We start from the raw sequence: 13,237 nt of genomic DNA, 5'->3' as shown, positions 1-13,237 counted from the left end.
GTAATTCATGTTCCGTGTACACCTCTCAGTTTGAAATGTTTGAAGTCACACAAAAAGTTTTCATCGATTGCTTACATTTTCCTACACGGCATTGCACATGTTTGTGAATTACAAACATTGGATACCGGTTTTGCCTTGTCATGTGATGCTAGAATGCTTTGACTGTTGTGGCTTGATTCAGAATACAAGCAGCTAGTTTACAATCCGTAACATTTATTTTCAGTTACAAAGAACAAAACCAGATGAGTCCACAGGCCCAAAGCAGCAGCACACCTGTGGAGCAGCTGAATATAGTCGTCTTCCCACTTCCATTAGTCTCAGAGTCCTTGACCCTTAGCCCCCCCTGCTGGCCGGAGGACAGATGACAGCGCCTTAAGTTTCCAGCCCTGTCCCACACCAGGAGCTCAGCATGTGGGGCACAGCAGCCAGCGTTGTACCTCACCCACATGGGCTGAGATGAGTCCCCAACCCACTCGGAAACGTTCATAGGGTGCTCTCCCTTTTTAAGTATCAGCTTCTCCTGGTCTGGCTGTTGTTGGGTCCCAGCCTGGCCTTCCCCAGGAGGTGTGGGGGCATGGGGGAGGAGGGTGAGGAACCCCTCACCCCGGAGCAGTTGCAGGGAGGCCAAACCAGAGCGGCCCCTGTCCGATACGGCCAGGGAGACAGTCCAGCTGGAGTTGGTGCAGAGAGAAGGGCAGGGTCTCTCCAAGCGTAGGGTGGAACACGATGGAGGAGACATATCGGGATCCTTAGGGAAGAAGAGGATGGGAGGTCAGTGAATCGTCAGTAAATTATCCATTAGGATAATACAAAAACAGTCTTCAATACACCGCCTCTAGTTTAGTTCAGTTTTCGCTCCACGGTAATAATTTTGGCGCAAACCAATGCACACAAGTGCACTCAAAGCCAATATTTAATCATCTGAATTTGATAATTCGGCGGAATTGTATAGTCAAATGAAAGGTAGGAAAATGTAAATGTGTTTCTTTTGAGATTCACAGTGTTAAAAAACGATTCCTTTCCTGGAAGACATACCTAGAATATTAACAATATGAGTGGCCAACATAACACATGGTTTGGGATTTCTTCTATAGGTGTTTTTCAATGTTTTAAATGATGGGTTTGGGACAACAATTCGCCCTATTCATTGTGACTTGGTGCATCAAATGTCCAGGAACCTACGGGAGGAACCACTGTGAGGTAGGCCACGGCGTAGTTCGAGTCCAGTGAGTCCAGGGCGCACACGCTGAGAGTCAGGGTGAGGGGGGCGCCGGCCTCGGCCGTAGGGGGGGTGCGGAGATCCACCTGACCACGGATAGACCCCTTCTCAGCCACGGGGAAGCTAACGAGCAGGTTTAAGAAGACGGAATAATGTGGAACATTCAGTCATTGATTGATGGATTGATTTTATTTCATAGTTTTAAACGTGTATTGTATTGGCAGCCAAACAAACACATCCATACAGAAACCTCAAGGATAAAGCCAAAAAGTGAACACTGATTGCCAATGTGGTCCTTAAGTTTAAGGAAGGAGGATTGGGGGACGGGAGCAGAAGTTGAAAAGAGGACAAGGCAGCTGTGTACTTTAAAAGACGAGTCCACATGAAACACTTCAGTTGTGTCATAATTGTAGTTGAATTCCATTTTGTGAACACCAGACCAGTGCCGAGCCATTGATAGTCACAGCTGTTGGGAATAAAGTGCATGGTCTCAGCGGTGTGTTGTTGTGTTGATGAGTTGTTGTGCTGTTGTGTTGTGGTGTCGTACCTATGAGGGCCGCTCGGATGCAGATAGCCGCGGTCGTCGGCGGCGGTGAGGTTGAAGAGGCGTGCAGGGCCGTGGTTGAGGACGTCAAAGTGGACCGTGGTGCTGTGACCCGGCACCAGGCGGGGCACAGACACAAGCTAGAGAAGGTTTTCAAGAAAAAGTGAAAACATATACACGGTTTCACCTTTGTATGTATTTATAAAGTTGATTGATGGAATTGACACCATTAAACAGTGAGTTTCAATATCCATAAGCCGAGGAACGAGCAATAGATTCAATTCAGGGATGGTTTCAGGGCTTGATGCTTTACAGTGCAACCATGTTCTTTTCTTTACATTATATATATTTATATTTATCTGCGCTAGCATTTGTAGCTTCCCACTCCACCACCACCACCACCACCACCTACCCGTATCTGAACATGGGTGGGTTCGATCATCTCCGTGGACACCCTTTCCAGCTTGTTGCCACTCACATCGCGTCCGGACAGGCGAACACAGAAGGGCACTCTGGGTACCAAGTCCACCACGCCAACCAGCTCCTCCCCCACATAGGAGTGGACGGACAGGGACGAGGAGGAGGAAGACGAGGAGTTGAGCCACACCTTCTGTAAACTTTCTCCATTGCCTGCCAACAGCGTCACATGACTGAAATAGGCCTCCGCATTGGAGGCGAGTCCCTTCACGGTCAGCACCAGAAAGGTGGGGACACCTGCAAAACAACAGTTTCAGATGTATCAAAAGTAAAATTGAATGCTGACTAAAATCATAGTATAACACATGGCTATTAAAGGTGACATAATATACCACCAGGTGTGGCAAGCCGTTTTGAAACTAAGCCTCTTTGGACATCACAAGTGGGCATGTCCACCTAGATGTATGACGGATAGATGAGCAACGTTTGCTTCTGTCCACTGGGTAGGCTTGAAATTACGAAAGAACCGAGTGTGGCGCTATGTGCTAAGAGAGGTAAGGTACTTTGAGTTAACAACACACAGTGAACCAATAGAGTCCCACAGCCCCACTCACCTGCTATTGGACTGCCCTCCACCCTTGACAACCCAGGGTGAGTCTCATTGGCCACCGTGGCAAAGTAGTACAGGAAATCCACACTGCTGTCACCTTTGAGGAATTTATTATTATTATTATTTTTTTTTGTTCCATTACCTCACAAAAATAATAATCTGTGTGACAGAACTTAAAGTGATGGAAAAAAAGAAATGATCACTGTGTACATTAAGTTTATAAGCTGACTTGGAGATGTCAATTAATATAATGACAGTTCTTGACGAGCTGTAGGTGTGTACTGGATTTTTTGTTTTTGGGTCCTGTTTTTCATCACCTCAAATGCAGCTGCTAGTCTGATGGTTCTATGTGTCAGTATCAATAGCAAGAGTCTTTGTTGGTGTGATTATACCCCTCACTCTTCTTACCGATGATATTGAATGTGAAGGGTCCGTAGGTCCGGGCGTGAAGGTGCCACTGTCCTGGCTCCACAGGAGGCAGCAGGCGCACGCGGCCGAGGCCTTCAAAGCTCTGGCACTCTGCCAGGGGCCCGTCCTCTGCCAACAGAGACTGGCTAACGCCTATGTCAGGAAGAGACAAACCTCAGAGGTGAATCCCTCAATAGAGACCATAACCATTAGTGAAGTAAACAACAACGGTTGTGGACACTTTTATCATGCATCCATGTAGCCATGTATATTTATTTCATCGTCCTCCTAATACAACTTCTCCTTTGAGTTCCTCGATGAAGTTCCTGAGTTTGAGGAAAAAGTTTTAAATGTCACCAGTTTATTCAGTAGCCAGAGTTAATGGCTTCGAGCATAACAAAGAGGAGAATGGTGATGAAGTTGAATGCCTGTATTTCGACCAGGAATATAGTGTGTAGAGTGCAGGCCCTGTGGGTGATTGTGTGGGGACTCACCTGAGGGATCTGTGAGGTTACAGTCTCTGAGGGTGCCAGTGAGGTGCAGGATGACTCTGTTCATGGCCCTGTCTACTCTGAAGGGATGATGGACGTCCACGCCACTGTCACTCTCCACGTGGAGTAGTGTCACCTGTTAGGGGGGAGTGTTAAGTTAACATGTTTAGGCAGTGGTTTCGGCCTGCTGTGTGACCCCATTATTCGGTCAGACAATGTATGCCATCTTGTTGCACAGCTGCTTCCCCACAGATATTTTAAACCCCATTGACAACTGAACGCAGTATAGTGAAGAGCGCCGCCCTCTCCTTATAAGGAGCTTGTGGTCCGCTTCTGATTTTCCCGTTCACCTGCCTGCCGCGCTGATCTCTCCTCATTAGCTCAACCACCTTCACCTGTGCTCCCTCTATATCAATCCTCTCTCTCTACTCAGTCTCTGCCAGATCATCTCTCGTTACTCACAGAGCTTTCCCGCATCTCCAGAACTGTTTCTCCAACGCTGATCCTGCCTGTTACCGAACCCTCGCCTGTCTGACCACCCGCCTGTTGTCGAGTTGCTGCCGGCCTGTCTGCTCCCCTGTTTCCGGCTCCTCGCCTGGCTGTCCGCCCTCCTGATATCGACCCCTCGCCTGCCCGACTACCCGCCCGCCGACGAGCCCTTGCCTGCCTGATCGCCCGCCAGTGATCGAGTCCCCACCTGTCCGACTACTCACCGTTTACGGTACCCCCAGTCTACCTGATTGCCTGCCGGTCCCCGAACTCTTGTCGGTCCCCGTTTACTCTGCCTGCCCGATCCTGATCATCGGTGCAATCAATAAACCTTTGAACTGCCCTGTCACCATTGTCAGTCTGTGCACTTGGGTTCTGCCTAACCTCCCCCGTTACAGAGCTACTATATAGTCTTTGTGTCAGACTCTCGAAGACAGATCTAGAAACAGAAAATGGTGTACGTCAAGTACCTTGTCGGCCACCGTGATGTCTTCCACTATGGCCGAGACCTTGTGGATCTGGGCGTTGGTTGTGAACACAGTCAGTCCCCCGGACGCAGCGGACAGGGCGGAGTACAGGGAGAAGCGGTCAGGGGACAGGTGCTCCCTGCTCCTCTTACTCCTTCTCCTTCTGGCCACCACCCTCTTGTGAGTGGGGTCCTCCGTCAGCAGGAAGGTCACCTGGGAGGGGAGCTCTTACTCTTACTTACACTCTAATGAAACTATGATACAACATATCTTTTACATTTACATTTGGGGCATTTAGCAGATGCTTTTATCCAAAGCGACTTACAATAAGTACATTTGTCAGAAGAAAGAGAAAAACAATATATTGCTGTCGGTACAGTAAGGATGTGCCAAGCTTTTACAATTGCTAGGTTAACCGATCCCCGCATACAACAAAGATAGCTAGGATAAGAAGCTATACAATGTTAAGTACTATTTTTAAGTGCCAGGACGTACAACATACAATAATCTTCTTGTGTATCTTGTGTTATGTCCTGTAATTTTTGACTTTTTTCTCAGAGAAAGGCACAAAATCACTGATAGCTTACTACTGGAAATACTGGAATTCAGTTGAGCAGCAAAACGACGCAGACGGTCTACCTTGCATTGCTTCTCAAGCGTCAGGGCCTTCACTGAGCTGAACAAGTGTGCGTCTTTTGGCGACGCATCGGTGAACACAAAGATCTCAGAGAGTGGTGGACTGTGCGTAAGAGCAAGCTGAGGACATACACAAACACACACTCGGTTAGGTTCGACATAGACACTTCTGCATGTGCACACAGACGTACGGTACATGCACAAACACGTACACTCACACACACGCAGGTGCGCACACACACACACACACATACACACCGGCACCAAACACTAATGTCTGAGACGGTGTTCTTCGACAGTGTTGGGCTCTTTTCCCACTAACCTGAATGGCAGAGAGGCTCATCTCCGGCTCATCTCCTCCCCCCAGGGCCATCAGGTCCTCCAGGTAGCCCATGAACTGCTCCGGATCATCCGTCTCATACACCGGGCCCACCTCTGCAACACGGCTCAGAATAAAGCATGCTCACCCTAACGCCAACCACTCATTCCTTCATACAGCTCTGTTCAACGGGCTCTGCAAAAAAACGTCTAAGGAAGTGCACCCTCAAAGTGGTGTAGGATGGCTGTGGTGGAGAGGCAGTCCTCACCGGGGTCGTGGAAGGGAACCAGCAGGTAGGTGCCGGGCTGCCCAGCGCTGGACTCTGCGCGTCCCTGGATGATGGCGAGGGCCCGCAGTCGCGCCGCGTTGATCTCCTCGAACATGCTGCCGGTGGTGTCGATGACAAACACCAGCGCCGGGGGCTGCTGCACGCTGAACAGCCTGGCCAGAGCAGGCCCAGGACAGAGAGGCATCATGCTTTGGACCCTACAGGTCTACTCCTTGGCAGGAGAACAGTTTGGATTGTACATTGCGGGGGGGGGAGGAGGGGGGAAAGACCTAAAAGGAGACTTGATGATATACTGTGTGCGTTGTTTGAAACATCGCACTTATTCTTCGTTCGATTTTGTGCTACTTTTGTTAACTTGGCCACTTGAAGGCTCTGGTCACTCTGTGACCAGGAGAGGGTGAGAAGACTCACCTGAGGAAGGGGGCGTGGCCCACGGTGTCCCGCAGGTCCTTCAGCACGGCCATAGTGGCCTCTGAGGCCAGCCGCGCAGCCTCCAGATGCAGGTAATGGTGGGGGGAGAAGAGGGGCGAGGTGCTGTCCTTATTGATGCCCCCCTTGGCGCCCATTCGACGACTGCTGTCCAGGATCCCACCGTGACTACATTTACCTGTACAGTAGAAACGGCCTGTGTGATTATGGGATGCTATTGCTACAAAATAAAAAGCTAACCAAAGTTTGAATGTGAATTTTGAAATACAGAATATTGATTTTAAGACATTGAAATCGGCCCCCCCAGTGTCTGCTGTGGTCTTTCTACAGATAAGACATAAGGTGGTTTTGAGCATCAGCTGTGACCCACCCTCTGGTTTGGAAGGGTTGTCACTGAAGTAGCCGGTGGTGAGCAGTCCCAGGTGAGGCTGTCTCTGAGTGAGCCTGGGCAGCAGGTTACCTCGGCAGGTTGCACTGAAACACTCCATGCAGGTCAAAGTGGCCTCTGCAGCGCATACAGGAAATGATATAAGTAATGCAGCCAATGAAAGCTCCTGTTCAGTAGAATGGTCATTCTGTTAGGTAGGGATGGATTTTGAAGTTAATCATTGGCTCATAGGCATCTGGATCAGGAAGATACTGGGCAGCTTTGTAATTATATTGATAGGAGAGTCATGTGAGTCTGGATGTGTTTTTGGCGTTCACAAAGACATGGATGACTACCAATCGAAAGGTACCGATCTACCAATCGACAGGTACCAGGTTGGGTAACTCGCACTCAGTGGGGAACAAAGTATGAATATAAGTGTTGTAGTGTAAAATGTTTTCCAATACAAAAGTTATCAAGGTTTTGACGTTTTGATCATGTTTAGACACCAGACACATCTGTTACCCTGAGCGACCGGGACCGCAGTCTCCTCGGGCTGCAGTAGGTGATGGTAAATGTCGCGTTGGCCCATCTCCACCCAGTTGCTATGACTGTAGAAGTCCTGCCGGGATGGATAGAGAGGACCAGAGAGAAGGAGAACAACGTTATGCTGCTTTGTAGGTTTGCATGGTCTTTTTTTATTTAAGTGCAAATGAATAATACTATTCTAACTAATACTAGTGCTTATGCTAGTCATATTACTACTACCACTTCTGCTGCTCGTAACACTTTACATAATGATATATTTATTAACCATTAATTTACATTTGTTTATGCAGTAATAGGCATAATCGTGAACCATCAGCGTAGGGGTAAGGGAACAGAAAAATGTGTGTGTTAATTTATTAAAGAATTGGAGATGGTGTGCCAATCCAACCAGAGTAAATGTGTCTAACAAGAGCTGAGACCTCACCCGGCCTAACCCTGTTGAATGAATACCTTAGTTAACAATAGAACATCATGAGTAAATTGGTAAACCATAAGTTAACAGTTCATGAACTTTTAGTTAAAGCTTATTACTTCATTAGCTAAGGTTAATTAATGGTTCATTAATAAACCTTTTCCTAAATTCAGAAAAACATAAACTTGGGTCTTCAAATTGAAAGAAAGAAGAACCGGTTGAAAGGCCTGGTTCTCCTGGGTCTCCTCCAGGGTCTCCTGGGTCTCTGGTATACCTGCAGGGAGTGGAAGAGCTGTCCCAGGCTCCGCCGGGCGCTCTGGTGCTGTGCGGCCCGGACCGAGAGCAGGGTCTGGGACCAGGCCTGGCGGAGCACGGCCGTGGCCCCGTCCACGCGCTCCGAGTCAAAGTGGAACACCGGGTCGGAGCGGGTGGCGCTCAGGAAGTCCATGGCCGCGTTGGACTTGACCACCTCCCCGACCGCGCTCCAGAACGCACGGCCCAGTCCGGTCTGGAAGAAGTCCCAATGACAGGTCATCACAATGTCATCACAAAGGCCATGACCATTAGCAATTTATCATACTGATATAATAGTATATTCGATTATAACTTTGTTTATATTTATTTTTATTTTCATATTGTATTGCTATATTATTTATCTAGATATCAGTATTTTATTCTGCGTATTACAATTCCGCCTGTATCTATCTTTCTACCTAGCTACATATTATATATATACATATGAAAAATACTGACTTTTACCTGTTCCTGCGTGTCATGACCGCGCTGGTGTCTGCTGATCCCTGCGAGCGTCTCCATGGTGACGTTGAGGATGGCCCTCTCCGTGATGTACTGGTGGGTGTGCGAGTCCCAGGCCAGCGTCAAGGCGCGGGACCAGAAGTCTGGGAGGAAGCCGGCGCAGGGCCAGGCGAGGAGCAGGTAAGCAGCAGCCAACCAGTGTAACCTCCTCCTGTGCCATCCCAGCCCCACCGGGCGGCCCATCACCTCCTAACAAGGGGACGGTTGGCATCACAGCGGAGTAGAGTTGAATAAAACGACAGATAAAGACGAGCCACTTACCAAAGATTGTCACGGTCAAAAAATTGAAAGAGGAAAACTGTGATAAGAGCGAGGCAGAGGTATAAATGTTTAAGAGTAAAGTCACTCCCTAAACACATTGAAATTGACAGGTTTATCCTCCCACACACACGAACACACTCTCCTTCACTTCTATGTCAGTGCAGCCTTGTCTGTCCAGCACCTCCTATTGTTTTGAGACAGCTAGATGCACAGACAATACACTGCTTCTGTTCCCATGGCCTCCGCCAAATTAAGACATTGACAAGAAACAAAGACTGCATGAGGTCTTTAACAAAAAACATCCATGATGTATTTTCTTTTATTATGTCATCCTGCATTGAGCAAACCTCCTTCACTTGATCGACTCGCTCTTCTTCATTCAGTTCCCAGGCAATCCATCATAGTCCATACAACATTTAACGGTGAAACAGGAGTAATTTTTTGGCATTATTATTTGCTGTTTTTAACTTTTAAATTTATTATCGCTTTTGCGTAAGCATCATTAAGGCTGTGCCACGCCCAAAGGCTAGTGTACATGACATTCTTAATGTACAGTATAACAAAAAGTAACCAAATGTGAAGCATGTATTCTGCCCAGTGGAAATACTCACACAGAAAGTACAAGTTGTGTTTCAATACTTTGGTACTACAAAATGCTTCCTCACCTCAATTCCCTTGGCTGTTCGATGCTCTCGTTCTTCTTAAGAGCTCATCAGACCTCTCCTCGAAAACCAGACATGTTACAGAAAGGTGTCTGCATAGGGAATTTTTGCAATTCTAATGTCCATAGAGATGCATGCCGGAAACATTCCACTCCGTATTCTTAGAAGTCGTATTTATAGTAGCAGTGATGCAATCATTAGTTATGATGGCTGAGTCTGAAGATCTCTGACGATCAAAAGTTATAAATTAAAGTAAGAAACAACCATTTCATGGTGGACAGACAGACGCGGCGTAGTCCTGCGTGTTTGTGCGTGCGTGTGCGTTTGTGTGTGGAAAAGGACAAACGTTGGGCTAAAGACATCCCACCCCAGGCCCAAGTCCTCTCCCCCAAGCCTGTGCCTCTCCTCTCCCCGATTATCACACGCTGCATTGAGCCATCACAATAGGCCTGCATACATTACTAGCCCTGGTGTTCGGTCCCCCAACCCCCAGCCCTCTGCCCTCCATTCTCCCCTCTTTTCTCACCAAACAAAAAAAAGAAACTTGAAGGCGCCCCCCCCCCCCCCCCCCCCCCCACCACACTCAAACCCCCCCCCCCCCCCCCCACACACACACACACACACACACACACACACACACACACACACACACACACACACACACACACACACACACACACACACACACACACACACACACACACACACACACACTCTTCCCCTATTAACCTTCCGTCAGGCAACATTGCAGGAGGGGCATAAGTTGCTAACCAACGCTAAGGTTGGCGTTGCACTTTTTGTATGCTTTGTGCCTGGAGATGGAAGGGGCCCAGAACTTTGAGTTTATAGGAACCTGACATTTTCAGCTGCCATAAAATGTTGTGGATCGACTTCTGCATGGTTGTTTTCTTATTTCGTTGAATGTCGTAATCCTATTCCAATTCCTGCGTCACTTTGGAAAAAGTCAGACGGAGAGATAGACAAACATTCAACCACACAGAAATTCTGAACAGACAGCCTACACACTCCAGTTCAGGTGGTAAGTACTCCTCCATCCCAACTCCATCGCAGATGACACAAAATCAATCAAGTTATCTCAGTTAAACCCATAGTCCTTGCGTCTGTAAATCCCTCTTACTTGCACGTGTAGTGCCAAACAGTGATAGTCCACCAAAATCATGCATTTATTGACTCAACCGCAGTTCTGTCTCTTTATAACATAGAGACAGAACTGCGGTTTCTTGTAACTACGTGTCAGTAAATGAATTGATTAACAAGGCATTTATTGAACGACAACGGTAGTTGTCATTGGTTCATGGAGTCTTCAGATAGTTCTTCGAAGTGCTTGGCGGGCCGTATTTCATTTTTCAGGGTGGTAAGGGAAAGCACCGCCTTTTTCGCCTCTGATTGGTTAGAAGGGCTCTCCTCTGATTGGGTATTTGATTTTGCTGTGATACGGGTTGGGGTTAGGGTAGTAGTGGTTAGGGTTAGGGTAGTAGTGGTTAGGGTTAGGGTTACGCAATTATCACTGTTGAATTTAGTTAGGGTTAGGGTTAGGGTTAGGGTTAGGGTTAGGGTTAGGGTTAGGTTTGGGTTAGGGCGCTCCCTCAAGCGCCATGCAAAACTGCATGGGGCTAGAGGAGAGGAGGGCACGGGCACAAGCAATTAAAATACGTTATAAACTTTTATCACCATAAAATCATAAAATCAATGAAATAAAATACATAAAAGGAATAAAATAAATGAAAGGAATAAAATATAGGCTGAGTGGTTAAGGTTAGGAGAGGGGGAGGGAAGAGGTTATGTTAAGGATTTAAAACAGGATATGTTGTAGGAAGGCTTTGGTGAGGACCCGGACGAATAGATGGGTCCTCGTTGAGGCCATGGGGGGCTGTGGTGGACAGCCTATAAATCCACCTCCGTTCCGCAGCTCTCCTCTGGCCCAGAGACCAACTGGCGTTGGTCTCGAGCCCTGACAGTAAGAAGTTAGTGATGTGATGAGTAATGAAATGGCTATATAGTCTTTTATTGTCTGTTCCTTTTTGTATATGATAAATGTGTTGATATAGTCTCTGTTTTATGGTTGCCCCCGTTTCTCCCACATAGATGCTCCTGCAACGTCTGCACTGTATGGCATAGACGACGTTGCAGGAGAGTAGTGTGAAGGACTGCGTGATGGGGACACCGGCACGAGAGCTGGAGATGTACTTGAGGTTTGAAAAGTAAGGGTCGAAGGTGGTACGTATTGTCTTGTTCAATGCCGTATGGACTAGAAGGTCCTGTAAGTTTTTGTTACGGCGGTAGGACATTAGTATAGTGAAGGAAGCGAGAGGGGCGGTTTCGGGTATGGCAGAGTTAAAATGTTGCTTGATAGCTTGCTTGAGGGGGCCTAGTTGACGTGAGAAGGTGGTGATGAATGGAATTAACTTTTTGTCTGCTAACTTTTTTACAGGGAGGACTGGCCGGTCTGGTTGGAAGAGGGCGATCACTTCCCCTTTAATGGTCCGAAGGAAGCGTTTGGAGTAGCCACGTGGTCTAAGGGCCCCAAAGAGGGTCCTGGTGGCCTCCTCCACGTGCTGGGGTAAAGAACAGATGCGGTGGAAACGGATTAGTTGGGATTTGATAATGGAGCTGAAGGTGTGCCGGGGATGATAACTGGAATTAAATAATAGTGAATGTCTGTCGGTGTCCTTAAAATAAACCTTGGTTGATAATGATTTGTGTCCATCTTTCGTGTCTGTAAAGAAAACTACTGTGTCAAGGAAGGGGACCTGTTGGCGATGAAGGGTGTGTTTGAGTTTAATACGGGGGTGATGTGAGTTGAGGATCTGAATAAAATGGTTAAAATCGGTTTCTGATTTGTCCCAGAGGCCAAAGATGTCGTCTAGATAACGGTAATAGACTAGGGGGCGTGACGGGCATTTAAGGAAAGCAGATTCCTCCCAGTCTGCGAGGTAGATGTCTGCGTAAGCCGGTGAATATTTTCTTCCCATTGCGCAACCGCATATTTGAAGGAAGAAGGCTTTATCAAATAAAAAGTCATTGCGGGTAAGGGTAATTTCTAAAAACTTTAAAATAAATGTGTCGGGACGAGATGAATCTGGTGACAAAGCCAATGCTTTCTTCACAGCCTCGAGGCCCAGAACAGTGTCGATGTTTGTGTACAGGGAGTCGACGTCAATAGAAAAGATAAACGTGTTAACAGGGACGGTAAGGTTCTTTAATTTGTTTACAAATGTGTAAGTGTCCTTCAGGTAGCTCGGGTGGGTGTGGGATAGGGGGTTGATGTAATGGTCTATGAACTCTGCCAGGTGATAAGATTCGGAGCCACAGTCGCTGACTATAGGGCGTCCTGGGGGAATTACGAATGGAAGGGTCCAAGTTTCTGGGGGTTTATGTATTTTGGGGAGAAGGTAAAATAACCTCGCTCGAGGGAGATCCGGGCCGTATAGGTAATGAGCCTGTTTAGCGTTGATGAGGTGCTTTTCTTTCATTTGGTCAATTAAAAGCCTCACCATTGTTTGGGTCTCGAGGTACATAGGATTAGTGAGAGGGCGATAGTAGACCGGGTCGTTAAGTTGACGCGTCGCCTCGAAGATGTAATTGGTGCGGTCTTGTATTACAATTTGCCCTCCCTTATCCGCCGGTTTAATAATAATCTCGTGGTGAGATTTTAATTTATTGAGGGCCTGTTGTTGATCGGTCGTGATATTGGCCTCCCCTACAGGACGTCGAGGTCGGAGGTCACGGCAGGAGCGGAGGTCCTGGGCGATGAGCTGGCGTATAGGCTTCGAAACGGACTTCAAGGCTGGTTCCCAGGTGGACGGAGTGGTAAAAGGTAAGTAAAAATAA

At 47.6% G+C, this 13,237-nt stretch overlaps 1 protein-coding gene and 1 long non-coding RNA gene across 2 annotated transcripts; one reads left to right on the top strand and one right to left on the bottom strand.

The window, feature by feature from the left end:
* Positions 1 to 223: 223 nt before the first annotated feature.
* Positions 224 to 8,645, bottom strand: vwa7 (von Willebrand factor A domain containing 7). The gene is made up of 16 exons (XM_056610823.1): positions 8,406 to 8,645; positions 7,921 to 8,154; positions 7,211 to 7,307; positions 6,689 to 6,823; positions 6,301 to 6,496; positions 5,869 to 6,041; positions 5,604 to 5,716; positions 5,285 to 5,401; positions 4,649 to 4,858; positions 3,693 to 3,825; positions 3,199 to 3,351; positions 2,795 to 2,887; positions 2,176 to 2,477; positions 1,767 to 1,903; positions 1,183 to 1,342; positions 224 to 748 (listed from the first exon to the last, which is right to left on the bottom strand). Exons 1-16 carry the CDS (start codon positions 8,643 to 8,645, stop codon positions 224 to 226), a joined length of 3,018 nt encoding a protein of 1,005 aa, XP_056466798.1.
* A 2,308-nt stretch (positions 8,646 to 10,953) lies between these two features.
* On the top strand, positions 10,954 to 11,913 carry LOC130406595 (uncharacterized). The gene is made up of 3 exons (XR_008904478.1): positions 10,954 to 11,363; positions 11,492 to 11,607; positions 11,838 to 11,913. It is a non-coding gene; the product is annotated as an uncharacterized LOC130406595 (long non-coding RNA).
* The last annotated feature ends 1,324 nt before the right edge of the window (positions 11,914 to 13,237 follow it).

The sequence above is a fragment of the Gadus chalcogrammus genome, chromosome 16 (assembly GCF_026213295.1).
Source record: "Gadus chalcogrammus isolate NIFS_2021 chromosome 16, NIFS_Gcha_1.0, whole genome shotgun sequence".
Lineage (NCBI taxonomy): Eukaryota > Metazoa > Chordata > Actinopteri > Gadiformes > Gadidae > Gadus > Gadus chalcogrammus.
The sequence above is the reverse complement of the archived record's forward strand: the minus strand, read 5'-3'. Positions and strand labels throughout refer to the sequence as shown.

What these genes read in the sequence shown, in the direction of transcription:
- vwa7 (XM_056610823.1), bottom strand. Translation starts at nt 8,645, where the DNA reads ATGGGCCGCCCGGTGGGGCTGGGATGGCACAGGAGGAGGTTACACTGG. An exon ending in CAACCCTTCCAAACCAGAGG is followed by an intron (nt 6,497 to 6,688) that starts GTGGGTCACAGC and finishes TCTACTGTACAG; the next exon opens with GTAAATGTAGTCACGGTGGG. An exon ending in ACCTCACAGTGGTTCCTCCC is followed by an intron (nt 749 to 1,182) that starts GTAGGTTCCTGG and finishes TTCTTCCCTAAG; the next exon opens with GATCCCGATATGTCTCCTCC.